Source organism: Xiphophorus couchianus, chromosome 1 (assembly GCF_001444195.1).
Source record: "Xiphophorus couchianus chromosome 1, X_couchianus-1.0, whole genome shotgun sequence".
Classification (NCBI taxonomy): Eukaryota; Metazoa; Chordata; class Actinopteri; order Cyprinodontiformes; family Poeciliidae; genus Xiphophorus; species Xiphophorus couchianus.
In genome coordinates this window covers 16,219,986-16,232,333 of record NC_040228.1, presented here as the reverse complement: position 1 = coordinate 16,232,333, position 12,348 = coordinate 16,219,986, and the positions used below count along the sequence as shown (strand labels likewise).

General features: G+C 38.8%; 1 protein-coding gene across 1 annotated transcript; it reads left to right on the top strand.

Moving 5' to 3' along the window:
* Positions 1–1,310: 1,310 nt before the first annotated feature.
* Positions 1,311–12,199, top strand: LOC114150299 (putative helicase mov-10-B.1). Its single transcript, XM_028026676.1, has 23 exons — positions 1,311–1,639; positions 1,718–1,820; positions 2,798–2,973; positions 3,258–3,360; positions 3,459–3,600; positions 3,726–3,978; positions 4,547–4,660; positions 4,755–4,932; positions 5,998–6,140; positions 6,219–6,419; positions 6,855–6,967; positions 7,441–7,637; positions 7,832–7,929; positions 8,066–8,163; positions 8,261–8,359; positions 9,396–9,498; positions 9,583–9,700; positions 10,420–10,611; positions 10,747–10,818; positions 11,100–11,225; positions 11,312–11,400; positions 11,509–11,624; positions 11,717–12,199. Exons 1-23 carry the CDS (start codon positions 1,506–1,508, stop codon positions 11,776–11,778), a joined length of 3,030 nt encoding a protein of 1,009 aa, XP_027882477.1. The 5' UTR covers positions 1,311–1,505; the 3' UTR covers positions 11,779–12,199.
* Positions 12,200–12,348: the final 149 nt, after the last annotated feature.

Genomic DNA, 12,348 nt, shown 5'->3' with positions numbered 1-12,348 from the left:
AGTGCCTCACCAGCTATGAACCTCACCGCACGTCACTGGTAAAAATCTCCCCTTTTTAAGCTGTATTGACTGGTTTCTATAGTGATGTTTTACTTTCCTTACCCAGCAGATATTTGACTTGCTCTTATTAAAATAAAGCAAAGGGTGATTAATTTGCTCTCTATTGTAACCATCAGGGCCAAGATGGGTTTTTTCAGCAGTTTTTTTTTTTTTGTTTTCGAATAACCCAAAGGCGTGTTGTGTTCAGGAGCTGATTGTATCTAAATCACATCAGAGTTCCTGGCAATAACCCAACAATACTCCAAATTTTATTATTATAACATATAGATGTACAGTCAGGGTATTTTTCAGCATTATGCAATTATTGTCTTTTTGTAAACGTAGTTAATGAGTACAAAAAGTGTACAAAAATGGGTTATTTGCCTTGGCTGTTATTATACAGCATTAAATAAATGTAAAATCAGTGCAGTATTCACTAAATCTATTTCTGCATAAACTGTTGGACTAATTTGGTTTTCGGTCTTATGCCCATTTTTATCCTTATCACTATATTTACTGGACTTAGAAGAGACTAACCAAATTTTTTTTCTTACAAGAGAGATATACACTTTACATTAAAAAAAAAAAATCATATTTTACCCCAACTTGAGAAATACATTTTTTGAAAATTAAACCTTTTGGTCACTGGGCAACACTCCAGATTTCTTTCTTACTGGCCCAGCTGAGGTTCTCCTGACTCATCCCTGACTCATGAGCTGAAGTCCATGTGTTTGTGTTGGTTGTTAAAGCAATAACTCCTGATTAAAGCTAAGCTAGGTAAATCTCCAAACACGTTAATTGGCTTTGCTTCACATTTCTTTCAATGTTCTCGTGATCTCTGCTGCTTGTGCACGTTTTTCCACTACAGGTTTTCCTTCCAGTCAACTTTCCCGTGATCTTTCCAACCAGTCAAACTTGCTCCTTGTGGAGACTGACGTGAAAAGCAATCAGCTGCTTTTCACGTGATAATGTGAAATCATATATTCTATCTTTAATTTGTGTTATGTAAAGTTAAAATATTCAGAGAAATTGAATTTTGGATTTTTAAAACCCCTCATAAGTCATTTGACGATCTATGAATCTACAAGATGTATTTATCTATGGAAATACGTTCGATAGATAGATTAGATTCCTGTTGCTGACGTGGTCACAGGTATTTTATGTATTGCTGTATGATATCACACTTTACAGTGCTGTTTACAAAGTTAGGTTTCGTTTCTCCGCACTCTGAAAGTGTTCGGGTGTGCCTGTTTTAGCATTAGGCCTCGTTTTGTTCTTTAATAGTCGTTCTGTGCCGCTGGACTCACCCGGACACCGCCCGTGCGGACTGTCAAAGAACAACAGAGCGAACAATCCTCTCTGGGTTTTTCCTCAAGGTTGCCAGTTCTATGAGTTCATCTACATCCGTATACAGAGAGACTCGGTGGACGTTCTTGACAGATTTTGTGTTCGCTTGATCAGCCATCATGGTTAAAATGAGCGTACGCGCACTTTGCCAAATCGGACTGGACTTTTTCGAGTTTCTAAACGAGACCGAACGAACGTCCATCACGGACAGGCTCCAGCTGAGAGACATTTATAATGACGAGTTCAGGAGAAGGTGAGCACATACGCTCTTTTAATTCATGGAGATTAGACATTTATTTTGTTTTTATTTTATTTATTTGTTCCATTGTAGAACCAAAGGAACCAAAGACCCAAACTTTGGTTCAGTGCTCCACGCTCTCAAAGTGTGTAATAAAATAACCAGACGGAGAGACAACATACGCTTCACACCAGCGGTTCGTAAATGTGATGTGTCTGTTGGCATGTAGGCCTTTTTTTTTTTTTGTCAAGTTGAACATAAAATATTTAAAGACGTTTAATTTTAAATGTATAAACTTAATGGTTTCATAGTGGTGCGAGGTTGAGCCCAAACGTTCGAGCATCCATACTAATTTGTTCGCGTAATAGAAGACTTATAGAGTTCTATTTAGCTCTGTCTATGTAGAACTATGACATTTACAACATAAGAATAACAATACTTTGCAATTACTAAAACAATACCATGCTTAGATTAAAAGCAAAGTACTACTGTACTCTGCAGTAAAGCGCTCTTTACTGCAGAGTACTATCAGTACTCTGATTTACTACAAAGTACTTTACTTTTTAGTTCGAAAATTAGCTGATCTAACTAGTTTAGAAATAAAAAAAAAAGAGATGTGCATAGAAACAGCAGCAGACTATTTACAAAGAAAGAGAAACCTTTGTGCAAACAACAGGGTTTTACAAATAACAGAAATTTTATTGAAATTAGAAAAGGTTATAAAGTCTTACACCTGCTGGGAGGAAGGATCTGCAGTAGCACCCTATCTAAGGGCTTATCTAACTTACTGCTTCCTGGAGGAAGTGTGCTTCCTGGAGCACACTCGAGGAAGCTACTAGTGTGAGGAAGCAGTACCATACATGATGGCTTAAAAAATGCCATCATGTATTATTCTTTTTTTTTCTTATTTTTTTTTTTTTGCATATAAAATGTTTTCTTTTTATTGGTCTAATATACTAAGAGAGCAATGCTGTATTTATGGTATTTACTTTACACACTTCAGTTAGGATATTTTACTTGAAGATACAAAAATCTTTAAATGTAAAGCCTGCATCCAACCAAACCAACCACAGTCTCAGATTTTTGCGTGTGTTTTATTGCCTCTCACATGGGTAATAGCAGTGTCTCATTGTTACCATAAAAAAACAACAACAGCTGACTAAATCTCTGCAGGTCAGAAATCAGTACCTGGACCAGTGGCACACACCCAGGAACCATCAGCCTCAACCCAACCGGAGCAGGCGGGCGAGCCCTGAGCCTGCAACGGACTCTGCAGACGACGCAGAAACAGGGGTCAGAGCTCGGAGAAAACTGGCCAGTGATCTGATGAGCAAACTGAGACTGAAAGAGTAACTGGACAAAGTTCTCCTCTTGCATTTCTGTCAATGCTTTTTTTTCTTCTCTGTCCTTTTTAATACTTTCCACACCTCCGTCCTTACAAATGCTTTTACCACTTTAATTAGCAGTCTGATACACCTGGGAGTCCTGATTTACTTATATAAACGAGGAAACAAAGCAAAATAAAATCCTGCTGTCAGAGTAGACATCCTTACTAAAGTCTGACTAATCTAATGAACACCTTGCTGTCTCTTGTACAGTTATTTTCTAACCTTTACTCTTTTTGGATCCTCAGATATCTCTCCATGTTGATCACTGATAAACATGGAATCAGTATCACTGCGGACTCTCCTTTCGAGAATGGCAAACTTGTCCTGTGTGTACAAAGCACATTCGAGGTATGAACGCTTCTTGACAGCTGTCCTTGTCTGGCTAGCATCTAATCTGTTGACATTTCATAACTCCAAAGCCCTTTAATTGTTTTATTTTTTACTAGTATGTGGTCAAGCTGAATGTGAAAAACACTGGAACTCAGTCTGTGTATTTCACCTACTATACTCCACTGCACTGGCTTCATTACCTTAGCCTGTCTGATGAAAAAAGTGTAACCAAGCGGAGTCCCCTATTTCTGAATCCAGGTGAAGTTTTCAAGCAAGTTTATTTTTATTTACATAGATGATTAAAAAAAACAAAAACAAAAACAAAAAAAAAAACAACATAAAGGGTGTAACAAAACCAGTTACCTATTTTGTTCTGCTCTCAGGTGACAGCTATGAAATAGTGGTCCGCTTCCGCAGTGAACTAGTCGGTTTTTTCCCAGCAACGCTGGCATTTGAATTCAAACCCGATCTGGAGCCCAACACCACTGCCTTCCACATCGTGCGCATCATCGAGGCCCAGTGCATAACTTCGTTAGGACTGGAGCTCGCTGCCGTGGCTCCCTACAAGCCTCGCTCCCTCCCAGCGTTCACCCCTGATCCTGATTGCAGGATCATTGACGGGCAGCCACCAGAGGGGTACGAACCTTTACCCAGCTCATTTTTACTAAACATATGTTTATATGAATGCCCAAAAATTGATAAATGCATATTTTTTTAAAGATATCCTTTCAAAATATTTTATAAAGTTATAAAGAATAAAGACATTTATTTATATTTATTTATTTATAAAGAAATTATTGGGAACTATTGCTTGGATTAGTCACTCTCTGAGTTGAGAAAATGTAAGAAACTTTAAATTAAAAAAAACAAAAAAAAACAACAACTTGTATTTGCGTTTTGTAATGTCCTTGCAGGGAGAAAATAACACCTAACATGATTGCATTATGTCTGTCCATTTCATCATGAGGTCAAAAGTGGAGAGTTTTAATCATTATGATTATTATGAAAATGTACATGCTGGTGTATGTTGTACCTGAAAAGTAGAGAGAAAAGAAAATCCTGACAGAATTGAATTAACCGTGGATCCATACTGACTAGGATGTAACAAATGCTCTTTTTTTAAGACAGCATTTTTGCTTTGTTCCCACTTTTACCAAATTGAGGATTTTATTGTGTCTATTTTTTTTCTTTGTTCCCCTAACAGGCTCTCTGTTATGCAGCTGAGATATGTGGTTGAGTTAAAAGCATATCGCATTCCACCGCGCATGAACCAGCTCATCAGTCTGCTGAAGCAGCGCCATTTCTTCAGTGAAGAAAAGTAAACTGGCAAGAGATTGAGCACTAAAAAAATAAACAAAGATATTGGTTCCAATATGTCCAGCAATTTTTTTGCCTTTTTTTTTCTTTTGAAGGAAGGTTTTGGAGAGTCCTTTGAGTTGGGAGAATTACACCGAGAAGTTCAAGCTGCTGCTGTACCTGGAGGAACTCCAGATGGAGTTCGACATCAGGAGATACAACATTCCAAACGAAGACAGAAAATTTGCTCAGCTAAACAGAGACTTAAACAACCCAAGACTTCTTCTTCTGGAGGTATGACTGCGATCCAGTCGCTGGGATCAGATATAATAGGAAATTATACAATTTCTTCTGCCTCTGAAGAAAAGGGTGGTCCTTTGTGCGTTTGAGCTTCAAAGTCTGCCAGTCTTGGCCAGGATTCTCTTGCAAAAGAGATTTTTAATCTCAGTGAGATCGTCCAGGTGAAATAAAGGTTAACAAAAAAAAAAGATCCAGAGAAGTCTTTATTGTATTTCTAAAGTTCTAAAGGTTTTTAAATTGTATATCTCAGCAGAGTAGATGACTTACTGGACCTTAGTGAGTGTGGTGATGTTGGAGACTGGAATGGAAACACTGCAGGCAGACAGTGCCTTCTAAAATTGGTTAACATTACATTTAATTCATAATCCTATTGTGTAGTGTAATATTGTTAAAAAAATGCGATTGAGTTCCATTATTTATGGGAAATAAATAAGAAAATGTGGTAACATTTTATTTGAAGCAAGACTCCATCATGGTCCTGACAGTGTTATGTCATGTTTATGACAGTATCCTCAAGTCAGTTTTTAAATAAAGTGTTACCGAAAATGTTAGCCTTGTTAAGTCAGCAGCAATATGCAGAAACCTTATGTTGCCACTTCAATGAACTATAATTACTTGTTGTTCTGTTTTTAACCATTAAGCATTACCTTGTTGTAAGAAGGAAAGCTTTACATGTTATAATGTAAATAGCAATTAATAACTTGAATGATTTTTAACCTTTATAAACGACCAATTTTATACACCCAAAAGTTTCCCTGAATAACTCAGTGGTAAAAATATACTTAGATTTCTGAGAATATAACTTTTTCTTAATTTAAAGCTAAAAAGTTGTATGGTTGTTAAAGTTGTAGAAGATTTTGAATGATTAAAAAAAAGGCACTTAAATATTGGAAAGTTGAAATAAATGTAAAAGTAGTATGAACGTTCAAACTGCGATATTTGTTCTTTAGAGAATGCACTGCTAAAAAAAAAGATTTAGTGAACTAACTTTATTCTCTTAGTCAACGTCAGTTTAATTGAACAAAATCAGTGAAATGTGACTTTCTGTTCTCCTCCCAGGTGCCCGGTGTCTCCGAGAACCGTCCCTCTGTGCTGCGGGGGGATTCGATGCTGGTGTACCCCCAGGGAGAAAAGGAAGTGAAATACCGTGGTTATGTTTACAGCGTGCAGCTGGACAGCGTCAGACTGGGCTTTGCCTCGGAGTAAGACTGAGACGCTCAGTAACAACAAAAAGACAAGCAGTCCACGACTCTCAAACAGAGATTCCTCTCTCATCGCAGATTGCTGAATCGATACATGAGGGGTAAAGACTTCAGCTTGATTGAAGGGATAAAGTTCAACGTCGAGTTCATCATCAACCGCCTGACGGTGCGTCTCCAGCACAGAGCTGCAGAATTCGCAAGGATCCACAAACTGAGCAGTGTGCTGTTTCCTGCTGCCCCACCAATGCCACGTGAGGAACCTGACCTCCCCACACTCAAGTAAGCATCTCTACATGTATAGCTCTCTTTCTCCCCCACTTAGTTTGCACCAAAAACACGTGTTTCAGCTTAAGCGTGCTGTGAACTTCAGATTCAACCTCAATAATATTACACTAAATAAAAGATAAGTTGGGACAGACATTAAGGAGGTATTTTAAAACATACCTCCTTCATGATACTGCTCAACCAGTATAATCAGAATAGTCTCAACAAAGACAGTGTTGACACAGGCTAAGCATTTCTACAATAACAATCAGGGGGCCTCCTTGAACACGACGCGTATCAAGCCTGAGAGAATGTCTGTTCCTCAAGGTAAGAATCAGTCTGCTTGCGCACACCATGACAGAGGAGGTCAAAAACAGACTGTGTGGATGAGGTCAAGCTGCTTTTACTGTACTGCACTAAAATTCATTTCCTTTTTCTGTTTCCTGACAGACTGTTTGATTATCAGCTGGAGAAAAACCCAGAGCAGTATCAAGCTGTGCAGCACATTGTTGCCGGTTCGTCCAGACCTGCGCCGTATCTTGTGTTTGGCCCACCAGGAACAGGTGAAACAAACCAGTAGAAATGTGCTCCTTTCGTGTTTGTGTGGTTCATTTCTATGTTGTGATTTAAAAATGACAGAGATTGAAATTACAGTACATGTAGGTAACTGATGAAGCAGTTGTCAATTCTGCTGACTCTCCACATGTTGAAATGTTTAAGAGCAATGAACTTTATGCTATACCAACAAAAGATTCTGCATATAATGATGCAAGTTTCTTCCATACATAGCGGAAATTATGTATATAAAAGACCTTCACAAAACTTGTCTGTGTACGCCCAATATTTTATGGCGGGAATCATGTTATGTTAACTGAATACAATTAGGGTAAAGCAGAAATACAACAAAACTGTGTGAAACGTAAAAAGATGTGAAAACCTGAAGTTGCTATTCTGCCGCTGCTTCATTTCAGCCAAAGTAAGCACCTTTACTCTTTTTTTTTTTAAAATATCATTTTGAATTTCTCGGCCTATTAAGGTAAAACTGTCACTTTGGTGGAGGCCATCAAGCAGATCGAGAAGACCAAGACGTTCTGCCACATCCTGGCCTGCGCTCCCTCCAACAGCGCCGCTGATCTGTTGTGCAGCAAGATTCGCGAGCATGTAGACGAGCACAAAGTCTACCGAGTGTACGCCAGCAGCCGGGACCCAAAACTCGTCCCTGAGCACCTGAAGGTCAGCGCTGACTGACAGTTTAACTCACTCACTTATTTCTGCTTATCTCTCATTCTTGGCCAAAAATCAACGTTTAGAATCATTCCTGCCGCTTCTGTTTGGGACAATACACTGGTTTTGTTTTTGCGTTTCTTTGATCGCATACTGTTGACGTCACTGCATTCATATATGTTTGTGGTTGTGTTGCTCCACAGGCATGCTCTAACCTCTTAGGAGATTCTTATATTTTTCCGGCAAAAGAGGAGCTGATGGAGTTTAGAATTATTGTCACCACCCTGTTAACTGCTGGAAGGTAGAGAATAACTTTCAGAGCTAAATATCTTGCTAATCTGCACTTTTTCTGCCTATATTCTAACCAAAAGCCACCAACATTTAACGTCACCAATGGAGTTCGACAATGTGATTTTCTACCCGTTTCAATATTGCAGGTTTGTGTCGGGCGACATTCCTTCTGGACATTTCACTCACATTTTTGTGGACGAGGCTGGACACGCCGTGGAGACGGAGTGTTTAGTCCCCCTGGCAGGTAACAGAGCACAATCTGGAGCGTTTTCTGCAATGGGATTTAGTTTTATTGATAGTTCTCTTAACATGTTTTGCTTTTTTTTTAACATGTCACATAGGATTGCTAAACACTGAGACCGGACAGCTTGTCCTGGCTGGAGACCCCAAGCAGCTCGGACCCATCCTCAGATCTCCTTTTGCACTGAAATACAGAATGGGTAAGAAGTGGAGATGGACTGATCAGAGGTTTTGTGGTCAATACCCAATCACTGATTATGTAAAGCCCTGACCCACTAATACCAATTTCTCTTAAGAACTAAATGCTTTTTTATACTTTCTTCTCATATTAAAAACTAACATTCTTAATAACAAAATGTATGAAGCAAAATAAATACTTTTCATAACTGGCCAAAAGTTACAGAGCTTGTAACGCACTCATTTATTGTATTTATTTATTTTATTTGCACAAATGTAGAAGTTAACATTTTGATTCAAAATCTATAAGAACTTTGGATTATTTAAATTTAGAAAATACAACATTTCGAAACAAAGACAGCTGACAGAGACACTCTTCATCATCTTATATTACAGATTAACAAAGTTATCAAGATCAATGCTGCACATGTCAGGAATCGCAGCTTCAGTAGACCTGTACCTTAACTAGGACATTTCAAAGGATTTCCCAAAGGATGAAGCTGAGCAATTTTGGTGTAATATGTTCGGCATCCTGACATAAGTTTGATCTCTCACAACATTCAAAAGTAGCAATCTGAAGAAACATCCAGCATGCCATGCTTTTTAGAAGCCTGTAGGTGTGTTGCTATGGCCACAAACACAGCTTGACCATCCAGACAGTAATATTCTAATCTGCCTCTTAATGTTTTCAGGTCCCTATGTAATACGTGTGTGAGCGCATACTTTTTAAGCCTTTACAAAATTTGGCGTCCCAGATTTTAAAATGCTACAACTCCCTTTTTTTCCCCAACTTAGATACAGGATCTCAGAAACATTGAAGTTTTGACAACATTTTTTCAATTGAAAATATCAATCTTGACTTATTCCAGCATGACCTCTGTTTGCGCTCAAACATGGCGAGTTCACCAGTTATTTCTGGTTCCAGTAACCACTTCATTTATTTAGCATCTCCTGTAGAAACAGCTGGTTTTTTTAGCGACATTTCAGACGACTTTCACTCTAAAATAAAGCTTTTTGTTACTTTGAAATGTATTGTTTGAAATATTGTGCTGTCTGCAGGAATGTCCCTCTTGGAGCGCTTGATGACCGATTTCCCTCTTTACCAGAAGAATGACGGCGTCTACAATAACTGCTTCGTGACCAAGCTGCTGCGCAACTACAGGTGAGTCAGAACGCGATGCGACAGATGTGACAGAAAGAATCTGCTCGGGTTTTCAGAAGACACCTTGTAATGCGTCTCTTTCAGGTCTCATCCTGCCATTCTCAAGATTCCCAACGAGCTCTTCTATGAAGGAGAGTTGCAGGCTTGTGCCGAGGAGTATTCACGCAACTTGTACTGCAGATGGGAATACCTTCCAAAGCCGGTATTTATTCTGCCATCAAAAACCCCCCACACAGAGCGAAGTGCATTTAGAAGCAGTTGAATTAGAAATCAAACTGACAATGAAGTATTTTTTACTGCCAGACGCCACAAAGTCATGATTTTCACGATTTTGCGATCAGCCTCACCCAGACTCTACCTCCAGCGGCCCCCGGGTAAATTGAGTTTGAGACCCCTGGTTTAGAGAAAAGAGAGGAATGTACAGATAAAGAAAAAAAATTTCATTTTGGTATATTATCACAAGACACTGCTGAAGAGAAAAGTTTTACTCCAGGTGCCACACATTCACAGCTGGGTGGTTCTACACTATCGTTTATGAACACAGCTGATGCTAAAGCTCACCACTCCCATAAGAGGGAGATAAAACAGTGAGATAAAAAAAGAGATGAACTGTCAGCAGAAGTAGTATTTTAATTACATGTTCTCCTTGCACTTTAAAGACTAAGTTAGATTCAAACTACCTCTATCATGATGAAAACCTGCTTGAAAAGAATAGAATAAAAGGTTTGTTTTGTTTGAATTGATGCAGATGGACTTATGAGTCAAACGTTTGTGGTAAAATAGAAAGTTCCTTCCTACCAAAATACCGTATTTCACTGACTGAAGTGTTTTTATTTAGAAGCTAGGTGAGCTTCCTGTTATCTTGGTTTCCAACAGGGATTCAGGTTATTTTAACAATGTCTTTCTGTGTGTATCTTTCAGGGCTTCCCAGTGATTTTTCATGGGGTTGCTGGTATTGATGATCGTGAAGCCACCAGCCCTTCGTTCTTCAACGTTGCAGAAGTGGAGGTGATAATGGAATACGTGACAAAACTGCTGGACTCGCAAGGGAAGAAAGGAGTGGCTAAAATTGCTCCCAAAGACATAGGCATCATCGCCCCCTACAGGAAGCAGGTGTGAATTGTTTCCAAAGACAATCGATGATGACCGCTTGATTTCCAGAACATAAATGGCTGTTTTATAATTAACACCATTTTAATGTTGTAAAGACTGAATGGTACTGCTGTTTTATTTCTTTGTATAACACAGGTTCAGAAAATCAGACAAGCCTTGGAAAAAGTTGGGAAGAACTTCAAATGTAAAGACATGAACAATCTGAAGGTAACAATTTTTCCCTCTATGATGATGCGAGGAGATTATGGGAGAACAGGAGCTTTAAAAGTGTGTTCAGACATTCAGTGCTGAGTTTATAAAAGGGGTGGTAAAGTTCCAGGAGGCATCCTGACTGGACGCCAGAGCGACCTTAACTGGTTGCTTTTGATACGGAGCGGCTACAAAAGTATATTAAAGAATAATTTCTATTAAAAACAGTTATTGATCCAGTTGGTGATGCTGGATTGCTGTTAGGTTAAACTGTGTGTGTGTGTGTGTGTGTGTGTCAGGTTGGTTCAGTGGAGGAGTTCCAAGGCCAGGAGAGGAGAGTAATCCTGGTGTCCGCCGTTAGAAGCAGTGCCAACTACATGGACTTTGACAAAAAGTTCAGCCTGGGCTTTATCAAGAATGAGAAGGTAACTAAAACACACACACACACACCCCACACGAGGCACGCTCGCCTCAAATCTCCGCATGTTGTCCTGACTCATTGTTTGTCCAGAGGTTCAACGTGGCTGTGACTCGAGCCAAAGCTCTGCTGATTGTGGTGGGAAACCCCCTAATGTTGAGCGCAGATCCTAACTGGGCCAGGTATATTTCACACGTACACGTCTCTCACTTTTACGTTACAGAAGCTAAATCATAGATTATATTGAATAAAATTAATCTAGCTTTTTTTTTTCTGCCTCTTTTCTGCAGCTTCATCGAGTACTGCAAAGATGAGGGAGGCTACAGCGGTTTCTCGCATGCTGAGGAAAACGAGGAGGAGATTGTGGCCAAACTGTCCGCACTCTACATCAGCATTGAGGCTGAAAGTAAAACACATTTCATCTGTCTTTTTAAGTTAAATTAAAGAAAGAGTTGTGTTATTATGTAAACATTACTTTTGAATGTTTCTCCATCCCAGTTGAGACTACGGAGAGTGTTGTTCAACAGCAACTGGACCCCGAGTGGAGGAATGACATGTGAGCAGCAGAGAGAGAGAGAAAGAGAGGACAACTACCTGGGAAACTTGAAGAGCATCATTGCATTACAATTGTCCTGGATAAAAATTACTATTCAATATTAAGTCTGAAACAATGTCAGCATTCAAGTAATATTGTCCAGAAGCATATTTTAAAGATCAACATTTAGCCAAAGACCAGAGGACAGAGACAAAGGAATTGTACCAATAAGTGCTCAACTACTAACCACTGCAAACATTAGCTTCCGATTACAACTTCCTGGCGACCAAAGTTACGTGAAATTCAGGGACATTCTTCTCAGGTTTGATCTGTTTAACCTAATCACTGTTTTTTTTTTTAAATTGATAAAATAATTTTTGTTGAATCACTGGTGAACTTTTTTTTAAACACTGTGTTTAATAAAAAGTATTGTGTGAAACATGAAATTGAATGCTCACCAAGTTCTTGTGACCATTGCAAAGAAACTCGAGTGTATTTGATTTGGATTTTATCTGATATACAAAATAATACAAAGTACTAATTAAGTATGAAGAGGAGAAAAAAAAAATAAAGACATGGTTCGTATTTCCAGAAA